Source organism: Pempheris klunzingeri, chromosome 15 (assembly GCF_042242105.1).
Source record: "Pempheris klunzingeri isolate RE-2024b chromosome 15, fPemKlu1.hap1, whole genome shotgun sequence".
Taxonomy (NCBI): domain Eukaryota; kingdom Metazoa; phylum Chordata; class Actinopteri; order Acropomatiformes; family Pempheridae; genus Pempheris; species Pempheris klunzingeri.
The window spans coordinates 16,213,331-16,223,687 of NC_092026.1; the positions used below are offsets into that span (position 1 = coordinate 16,213,331).

Consider the following 10,357-nt stretch of genomic DNA (forward strand, 5'->3'; position numbering starts at 1 on the left):
CCTCCTAGACAGCAAATACTGTTGATGATCCTCCCATTGCTATTCATTAACTGACTGGAGACAATATACATAATGAAATAAATAAATAAAATGAAAAACGGAATAAAGAAATGTCTCATCAATTATAAGTAAATAAATCCATAAATAAATGCATTTGAATTTATCCAAATAAACAGAAAGGAACAACTTCCTTAGTCAGAAGGTACCGCCCAGTACACGTCATCACTACGCGACGACAACACACCGCCTGCGTCTGCGGTTGTAATCTCACACGTGAGTTTTACTACATCTTGTTTCTTTCCGTAAATTCTGTTTGTGCACGGATTCAGCTAAATGCCTCATGTAAACGTTCTGTGACTATTTGTTTGAAATGCTCACTTCTTTTAAAAATACCAAGCCAGTTTATGTCTCGTGCAGAGAGTTAACACGGTCGCCTCCTCGGCTATGGTCTTTCATATGTGGAGGATCTTTTAGCCAAACTCCCTTAACAGAATGTGTCAATCGAAGATTTCACCGCTTATCCCCAGCCATTTTGAGTTCCTAAAACTTCATTTATGACATTATCTGAGTCATTAGCAGCCAGAGGTAAATTCGGCATACATTGCTCTTACCCAATATTTCAATATCCCTCGTTTACATAGAATTTACAACTTGGCCTCTCTGACATTCCCCTCATTCTTAGACCACACTATTAGGGAGGATAACATATTAAGCTGCAAAGATATACCCAACAAGTACAGGAAGTACTCATTTGTTAGTCTTACATATACACTACTCACAAAAAGTCAGGGATATTCGACTTTCAGGTGAAATATATGGAAAATGTAAAAAGTGAATGCTACAGTGATATTATATCATGAAAGTAGGGCATTTAAGTAGAAGCATGCAATGGTCATTTCTTCATTTTAAACAATTTATTGAAAGAAAATCTAACAACAGTGGTAGGTATACCACAACAAAACATTTTCAGTGCCTCAATAAATTGGGATGTGGCCAAAGGACGTCCACTCCTCTCCTTTCTGTGACTCTTCCAGTCACTCTGTATCACTGTTACAACCTCCTGATGACACTCTGTGTCCCTCTAAGCTCAGTGAACACCTCCGTCTGAGGACTTCCTGTTTGAAGCCTCACAATGGCGAGGTGCTGTTGATCAACTGTTAGGTGTCGTCTTGGTCTCATGATGTCAGAATGTGAACAGCTTGATGAGGAGGACTGTTTAAATACCAATTCTAACTGAAGCAGGAAATGTATTGGTCGATTCATGGATCAAACCTGTTGTGAATGTTGCTGTTAAGCTTCTTGTTAGAGAACAGCAACTTGTGCAAAAAGTACTGAAACACTGAACAGTTGGACATGTGCATTCAAAAGTTTAGAGAAGGTCACATTAAGTTCACCTGGAAAGGTTAGAATGCATTTTAGGTTCATCCTGAAATTTCACCCGAAAGCCGAATATCCCTAACTTTTTGTGAGTAGTGTATATTAAAATGTACTGATTAGAAAAGAAGTGTTTCCTCTAAACCCTTTTCTCTTCATTTTTTAAAGAATATGTCACTGAGTTTTAATTAGTGTAGCTTAATTTCAATTTAAGTTTTGGCCTGTTTATGTAATTATCATTAAATACATACTGACATATACAAATGAATAATTGTATATAATCCCCAATCTACTATTGTAGATGAACAATACTCATGACTACAGTAAGATATTGGATATGTTATTACCTAAAATACATATGTTTGCCTCAAATTCCAACATTTCAGTAAGTCAGTGCAGTGTACAGTGGAAACAACTGCACAGACGTGCTGTTTGGTGAATCAGGTAAATGTGGACTTGACCATGAAATCCCTAATAATTACTTAATATTTTCCCGTTATCTGTTCCCCATTTCAGCTCGAAGACCAAACAGAGCATCCTTATCAAGACCAAGACCTCCTGGCTGTAACCTGCATGTTGTAAGCTCCAAGCAATGCTGGCGAAAGCAGAGGAAAGAAAGCCACAGAAAGGGGGAGGGAAGAAGAGGAGACACCCCGGTGAAGACGGAGATGGACGAGAGAGGAAGAGGAGGGGAGGTGAAAAAGGAGAAAAGGGTCAGGGAGACGGTGGCAGGAAGCGTCTGGATGCTCTGAGTGTGGGTTATTTCCGTCGAGTCGGGGAGAGACTCACTGAAGGCTTTGAAGATAATGAGGAGAGAGGTGAGAAGGATTATTTGAGCAAGCAGAGGTCTGGAAGTTGATTAAAGCTGGGAATGTGCAGCGGAGACGCTCATTACTCCAGCACACCATCATACAAGAACAAAAATCAGTGCTTTTGAACTTTTTAAGTTAAAAAAAAAAGTTAGTCTCCCGTTTTAGGACGACTTTTTCTTTTCTGCATCTCAACATAGTTGGGTTATTGGTTGGGCATTTATCTGACTTTTATAACATTTAAAATAAAAATTTAAAAAAGATAATCGGCAGATCAGTCACTACTGAAAATTATCGTTTGGTGCAGCCCTACTATCAGACTTTGTAATTACTCATATTATGCAGCCATACTGTGCATGAACTGCTCCAAGTCACTGTGCTTTCTTACCCTTCTTACGAGGGGAAACCTGTTTAACCTTTTTAATTATTTATTTGTTACAGGCAGAAATGCGTCTCTAACAAAGGATATCAAATACTGTCCTGTCCCAAAAATCTGCATCAAATGTCTGCTCACTGTAATAATCTTTGTTGCTTATCACGTCATCAGACTCAGTGTTTTATTTAGGCACAGTTCTGGTTCAGCTGCTTGTGTTTATCAGATAAAATGCTGAAATTCCTTTAAAGTAAGTTATCAAAAAAATATTTTCTTTGGTATCAGTCCCTAAACTCGGGTACCATTTCTACACTTCTATCAAAACAACTTCAAAGAAGGGCTGCGGTTAAAATAAGGTCGGAAGTAAAGCACGAGTCTGAGGTGGGTTCACAATAACCAGGTTATTACAGTGAACGTATACATATTCTCTGATCACCAGTGTAACCTGGTCACTGAGGTTCATGTCATTCTTGTTGTCATATAGCCCACACACTGCATATTGCATGTATTGCAGTCATATTGCATCATTTTACCTGATGTCTAACGAGCAGCTTATCCTGCCTCCACCTGTCCAGTCCCATTACAGTCATTTTTCTGTGCTTCCAACCACCATCAAAAATACGCATCTGAAATCGATCTAATGACCTAAAATATGTCATTAAATATCAAAGGTTTTATCTCGAACTGTGTATAATCTCTTTTTGTGTCTCTTCATATTTCATCCCCAGAAATGTTTGTAGAGAATGTCCTCACTGAAGTTAAAGGTAAAGCAACCCTGGTGGCGATGGACCAAACAGGAAGCATCACTCTGCAGCGGCTGCTCCCTCTGTCCAGTCCTGACCAGGTGGGGGAGGTGCTGGCTGAGCTGGCCGGAGAATTGGGGTCAGAGTTAAAAGCGGTGTCTTGCGACCGGTGCGGCGGCCACGTGGTGGAGAGTGCAGTCAGACAGATGTCCAGGTGGATGGGTGAGATTGCATGCTTCATTTAGTTAGAAGTAAATGGGTGAAATCACACAGAACCAACAGTAAGAGCTCAGCTCTGTGCGTCTCTGCTGTGTCCATTCATTTCTAGAGTCATCACAGAAGGAGCCGTCCGCTACCACAGAAGAAGAAGAGGAGGAGGAGACTTGTGGAGCGCTGGAGGCCCAGGTGTTGTCTTTTAGTCAGGTGGTGAGAGATAACTGCGCAGAGTTCCTCAAACACGTCCACGGCTCGCACGTGGTCCGCACTCTTCTACACGTTCTGGCAGGCTGTCTCGGACCTGCTCGCACCGACGCCCGCCCAGGTACACAGCAGCGACATTTTGAGCGTCAGTAATGGGATTTTGTCACTTGTCACTCCCTCACTCCCTTTTGCACGACAACTTGAGCCCCGTTTTTCTTTGCCTATATTGGATTACATTCTGGCAAATTGGCATCATAAAAAGTATGCCGAATCAGCTATAAGCAGTTCCTGTTTGTAATGTGCATATGGGCGTACAAACAGTTATCACTGGATTACTTCAATACTGAAGAAAACCTAAAAACATCATAATTCTCAGGCAAGTTTATCTGCTGCCAAGCCACGCTGCTGATGCAGGCTCTGTGGCTGCTCTTCCTGTTAATATGCACGGTGAAATAAAAAGCAACAGGTTCCGTCACGCACATGTTACTCAGGTAGGCAGCGTGTCCTGGGCCTAAGTGGATTTATGGACATTTATTCACAATTAACATCAGTAATAGATAATAAATCCTTGGAAAGTGTGTGTCACATTGAATCCAAAACGATTATTATTATAAGTATTATGTCTCAGTTGTGACTGAGTTAAGACTCATTTCCAATCACCCAATCAGGCGCTAAGGGTTTTGCTGTGTCCTAACACTCTCCATGAGCCTCACACAGTGTTTGGCTCAGGTCTCTCACGCTCTGCGCCCCCGCCGGGGAAGGTCAGCCTCACAGTTTGAAAGCCCCTGGCCTCGACATCACGCTGTTGTTGTTGCTGAATGTCAATAACCCTGCATCGCCAGTGTCAGACAACACTGGCAGCAGCTGACCCTTAGCAGATTTAGACTTAGACTTATTTATTGAAATTCACATGTTACAGCAGCAACTATAGACAAGAAAGAGTGAATAAAAGCAACATTGGAAAATAAAGCAATAGCAAAATAAGACGCAGAGAGAGCTGTCTGACTTGGTAGAAAATATGTGATTTCCACAATTCACTGTGCCTTTTCACTTCGGTCTCACAGGAAGGAAATAGCTTTTGATCTGTCGGCCTTGACAGGGCTGGTTATTTGAGGTCGTCCCACTGGAACTTAGATTTGTGTCATCTTTTGTTATTCTTGTTTTCTATCCAGGTGCAAAAGAACGCAATGTGGCCACTCAGCTGACAGACTTTGAGATTCCCACCTCATTCTGGTACGAGCTGAAAAGCCTCACAGAGGCCTTGATGGACAACGTTAATTGTGAGTCATCTTTCCTCAAACTTAAAGGCACCGGCAAAGGCTGCTATCTTATACCTGTCCTCACATGTCTTTGGGGGTGTTTCCTGATAATAAGCAGGGTCTAAACAGTGCTGCTCTCCTCTCACGCTTTCTAAGAACATCTGAGCCTGTTAAATGCAAGTGAGGATCCATAGGGGAGTCGAAGGGGAAGTGCTCAAGGGCATCTTTTTCCTACTAGAAGGCCGTTTAGATTGTGTTTAGAATTCATATGATGGAAACCAACCTTTCAAAATAAAATGAAATAGTCAATGAATAAATAACCTTGGGGCTAGTGCACGCTCTTTAGAGAAACCAAAGTGGCTTTTAACAGAGCTCTCCTGCACAGTCCAATGTGGCTGGTGAAGCAGGAGCTATTGAATTTAGTCTTACAAGCACCATGATTTAACTTAGATTAGAGACTAAATGCAATGACCAGAAGCACAAAAATGTGTATTTTTTTGTACTTTTGGTTAATAATGATGAGAAAAAGAGAATCAGTTTGACACAAATGATCTTTATTTATCTATTCAGAGGCCATACATATCACATATAGAGTGTGTGTATTTGACACATTTTGAAAATCTGTCCATTTTGGTCCATTTGTAATATTTAACAAAACATTACTTGAATGACTAAGTTGTGTGACATTTCAGGTTTTAGCTTAAAGGTGAAGCTGTGAAGTTTTTTTATTTAATTCATGCACATGCACGAGGAGGCACATATCACACGCTACATTGGTGCAAGCAAACACGGACGTAAACGTTGTACGATTTAGAAAAGATGGAGAGAAAACAATAAAGTTTGCAAATGTTTTAAATTTGGAAGGAAATATAATATAAGACCAAGATGGATTTTGGACACTGATAGTGGCCGTTTAGAGTTTAACAGTATATCAGCCAATAGGAATTCTTTTAACAGGCGCATAACTTAAACAATCTTTATAAGGATTCATTAGAAGAAGAAGATGCATACTGAATGGCACATTTCATAGTTAGAAATGTATAGTTGTTGTCGGTGCTCTTTGGTGAACAAACTATGTGATGATGACATTGTTTCTGAATGACCAAAAAAAACCTCAAAGCGTCGATACTTGACATTTATCTGCCAACATATACACCCACACCGATACATCTGCAATCAGCTAACATCAACCTGGCAGATTTATCTGTGTAGCCGTGGAAAGAAGTGCATTCAACACATTTAGTAGACAACACATAATGCGTTTTGGTGAGAAACACTGACTGTAAATGTAACTTCTGTGTTTTTTGCCACGGGGCAGCTTTTAATTGGCTGAAAGTTGTGTGAAGTACTTCCCCTCCCATTGTGTCTCTTTCCTTCCCAGTGAGTGTGACAGATGCTGCTGCCAGCGCAGTGTTCCAGGCCATGTTGACTGTGTGTCACAGAAAACGGCCCAAACTCTGCAAACAGCTCGTCAAACGCATCATGGAGTACCTGACAAGTCGCGGCGCCGCTCCAGGAGTCAGGTCAGAGATGTTTTCGTCTCGCCCAGGACTGAGTCGCCATCCAGTGAAATGTTATGTAACCACTGCTTTTATTTTTGCATTCCTTTTAGTCCACTTCTGGTCTTTCTCAAGGACCAGTCCTCCAGTCGCCTCATTGAGACGATCATACAGCTGGCCCACAAGTCCCTTCTCCGGGACCTCTACAAGAACCACCTCAAGGGTCAGCTGGTTGACTTAGCCCTGCATCCCATCGCCAACTTCCCCATTCAGAGGCTAACAGCAGCCTCGGCCAAATACAAACTGGTTGGTCCTAATGTCTGCGTGTCACAGGTTTTAAAAAATGACGTTTGCCACTGTGACGATGACTCCATTCTCTTTCTCTCTCTTTCTTTCTCTGTAGTTCCTGACGCTGTTTGATGAGCTCATCCAAGGCGTGGAGGCCGTCTTGGCCGCTGGTCACATGGGTGTGATCGTCCAACTAGCAGAAAGCTGTGCAGAAAGTGAAGAGAAACAGGAAGAGTTGATACAGTGCCTCCTGCGTGTAAGAGTGATAACAGCCCACGCGGGTCTTAAATCAGAAGAACAGTACCCTTGTTTCTATTAATTTCTCTTCTATTGAAATCAAAGGAGCATAACGACACAATAAAACTACTGTTGTATTTGTGGGTAACAGTCGATGTGCTGCCTCCCAGGCGTTCCACTGTGCTGAGCCCGGCTCTCGACACGTCAGCTGCCTCCCTCTCTTCATGTCCCTGCTCACCTATGAGGTGTACTACCGCTCTGACACAGCAGAGGGCAGCACACAGACGGAGGTAAACAGCTGAGAGAAATCCAAGCAAATCACTTGTGACTGGATTTTAATTGTAGTCCCGACCTTTGAGTGTAATTACTTACCACTAAACGACTGAATGCACCACACTGATGTGGAATAGATGTTTCAGACGCAGTAAGGGACAGCTCTGGTCCTCTTTTTTTTTTTTTACCTCATTTCTAGGTCCCGCTGTCCTCCATCTGTTACCACGGCTCCCGGCTGGTTCAGGCGCTGGCCAAGTTCAAGGAGCGCTCTCTCCTCCTGAGCAGCCTGCGGACCCTGAGCCCTGCCGACCTCCTGACACTGGCCTGCGACCCCTCAGGCAGCCACGTGCTCCAGGCCCTCATCACCACATCCAGCGACAAGGGAAGAGGCAAGATCCTGAAGAGACTGGAGGTACGAGCACAGGGCCATTATAAGAATATTACACAACAGGAAGCTGGTTAGTGATGTCACAGCATGAGAACTTTAATATGCATTAAGCATGGTTTGTGCAGCCAAAGCCTGATATCTTCTCCCTCCGTGCTGTGGAGCTCCACTGTTGTCCAAAAATGATTGAAAACACAACAGTGACTCAAACATCTGCACTTAGTGACATGTTTCCTCATTTCCATTAATGTGGGCACTGTTGTTTATTCAGAGTTGATCTCACATTCACCGTCCTGCTGCCGTAAATACTCATGTGCCCACAAAATCAGCAGCTGGAAATAGTCCTCAACAAATGCACTACTTACTGTTTGCTAAAAGCAACAATGGCCGGCTGGGAATCATGGAATTACTGAGCCTTAAAAAAAAAAAGGAATGGTAAATGGACTTCATTTACATTTAGTAAAGGCTCCGGGGAAGATAGCAAGTTAGTGGCAGACATTCAGCAGACATGAGACATAATGATGGAGAGGAAGAGGAGGATAGAGAATAGAGAGGAGCCCAGTGCATCATGGGAGTCCCCCGGCAGTCTAAGCCTATAGCAGCGTAACTAGGGGCTGGTCCAAGGCCTGATCCAGCCCTAAACTATAGGCCTTATCAAAAAGGAAGGTTTTTAGTCTACTCTTAAATGTAGAGAGGGTGTCTGCCCCCCGAACCCAAACTGGAAGGAGGTTCCACAGGAGAGGAGCCTGATAGCTGAAAGCTCTGGCTCCATCACTACTTTAGAGGACTTTAGGAACCACCAGTAGACCTGCATTCTGGGAGCGCAGTGCTCTAGTGGGGTAGTACAGTACTATGAGCTCTTTAAGATATGATGGGGCCTGACCCTTAACAATCTTGTAGGTGAGGAGAAGGATTTTAAACTCTATTCTAGGTTTTACTGGAAGCCAGTACAGGAGGAATATGGTCTCTTCTTTTAGTTCTCATCAGTACACAAGCAGCAGCATTCTGGACCAGCTGGAGAGTCTTTAAGGACTTATTGGAGCAGCCTGATAATAAGGAGTTGCAATAGTCCAACCTAGAAGTGACAAATGCATGGACTCATTTTTCTGCATCATCTATAGACAAGATGGGACTGACTATATATACACACACACACACACACACACACACACATTGAATTGACCGAATTTCACAGTAACCGCTGCAGTCCACTGTCAAGAGACAGACTGCAGCTCTACTTCATGTGCTGCTGCTGCTGCTGCTGCTTAGAAATATTCAGAATGCTTCTAGTCTCTAAGTAGACTTTAAGCAAACAGAGAGCTGAATGAAACTGGGACTCCTGGTTCCTGTTCCAGAAGACACATAATCTCATTCAAGCATTGATGCTTGTAAAAAAAAAAAAAAAAAAAAAAAGCTACTGAATAAAATGCTCCCTTTGAACATAACATTCCCTGACAGTATGACAGTAGTCTTTATATCTAATGTCCCTGTATTTTAGGGGCCTTTAACAAACACCCAGCGTGATAAACGTCTCAAAACAATCAACACTTTAAGGACACACTAATGCATCAATCCCAAAAAGTCAAAGTAGAAAGTAAAACACAAGATATATTAAATATATCAGAAATATGACGATATTGTATTTATTTTATTTTATTATGATATAATATGATGAAAAACTAGACCAAAACTATACATTCATAGCTTAAAAGTCCACGTTTAGAAGATCTTTTTGACGTCTTAGAGTAAAGATGTAAAAAAAAAAAATGTATTCATGTCATTGTAATTGTGCTGACACACAATATTTTCACATGGATCATCAGCCTCCATTTTTCCCATCCCCCCCCCCCCAGGGCCAGTTTGTTCAGATGGCCTGCTCCAGGTTGGGTAGTCGGGTGCTGGAAGCCGTATGGAACAGTGCCTCAGTCAGTCACAGGCAGAGCATCGCACAGGAACTAGGTAACATTAATCATTGCTCAAAACCTGACTTAAAGGGTGGCTGGGTATATGTATATATATTTTTTATTTTGATTTTATACATTCGCATCTCCCATCTCTCCTTCCCTTGCAGTGTCAAGTGAAAGCCAGCTAAGGGCAGATCAGTTTGCTCGCCATGTGTGGGGCAAGTTTGCCCTGTCCCACTTTATCCACAGAAGAGCCCACTGGCAGGAAATACAGACCGGCGAGTCCAAGAAGAGGAAGCTCTTCAGTGACATTCTGGAGTAAAAACAAAATACATATTTATATAATCTGTTATAAGTTTTTTGCCATGTAATTGGATAAAAAAAATAAAGAAGAAATTCCTTATTTGTGTGCTAGTTTTTAACTCCTGAAAAAGAGGAGGGCACCGCAGTCTTATCCACATTTCTAGTATGTGATGTAAGGAGCAGCAGGGCCACTAGGGGGTGCTAGCATAGCATTTGTTGTCTGAGTCTAGTTTGCCCAATAGTCCAGGTCCTCAAATGAGTAGAGCAACACTTACTCAAATGTGTGAACAGTCCCTTAGAAAACAAAAGCTGACACTCAACAAGTTTGTTTTTTGTGACTGGTATGGCTGAATCATAATGACAATAACAAATCGAATACGGTATGCGTGTGGTTTTAGTACATATCAGACAAAAACATCGATCTGAAAATGATCGGAAAATCTAAAACCGCTATAAGCGAGTCTACAGCTCTCATGAATGTCGTACTTCC

At 42.2% G+C, this 10,357-nt stretch overlaps 1 protein-coding gene across 1 annotated transcript; it reads left to right on the top strand.

Moving 5' to 3' along the window:
- Positions 1 to 228: 228 nt before the first annotated feature.
- Positions 229 to 9,967, top strand: LOC139214315 (nucleolar protein 9). Its single transcript, XM_070845133.1, has 12 exons — positions 229 to 273; positions 1,891 to 2,192; positions 3,285 to 3,521; positions 3,628 to 3,840; positions 4,892 to 4,999; positions 6,360 to 6,501; positions 6,591 to 6,783; positions 6,881 to 7,021; positions 7,173 to 7,292; positions 7,475 to 7,687; positions 9,514 to 9,619; positions 9,732 to 9,967. Exons 2-12 carry the CDS (start codon positions 1,967 to 1,969, stop codon positions 9,884 to 9,886), a joined length of 1,854 nt encoding a protein of 617 aa, XP_070701234.1. The 5' UTR covers positions 229 to 273; positions 1,891 to 1,966; the 3' UTR covers positions 9,887 to 9,967.
- The last annotated feature ends 390 nt before the right edge of the window (positions 9,968 to 10,357 follow it).

Excerpts from the sequence above, each read along its gene's own strand:
- LOC139214315 (XM_070845133.1), top strand. The coding sequence starts at position 1,967 with ATGCTGGCGAAAGCAGAGGAAAGAAAGCCACAGAAAGGGGGAGGGAAG. Across the intron at positions 3,841-4,891 it reads TCGCACCGACGCCCGCCCAG|GTGCAAAAGAACGCAATGTG; the intron begins GTACACAGCAGC and ends TTTTCTATCCAG. Across the intron at positions 6,784-6,880 it reads CCTCGGCCAAATACAAACTG|TTCCTGACGCTGTTTGATGA; the intron begins GTTGGTCCTAAT and ends CTTTCTCTGTAG.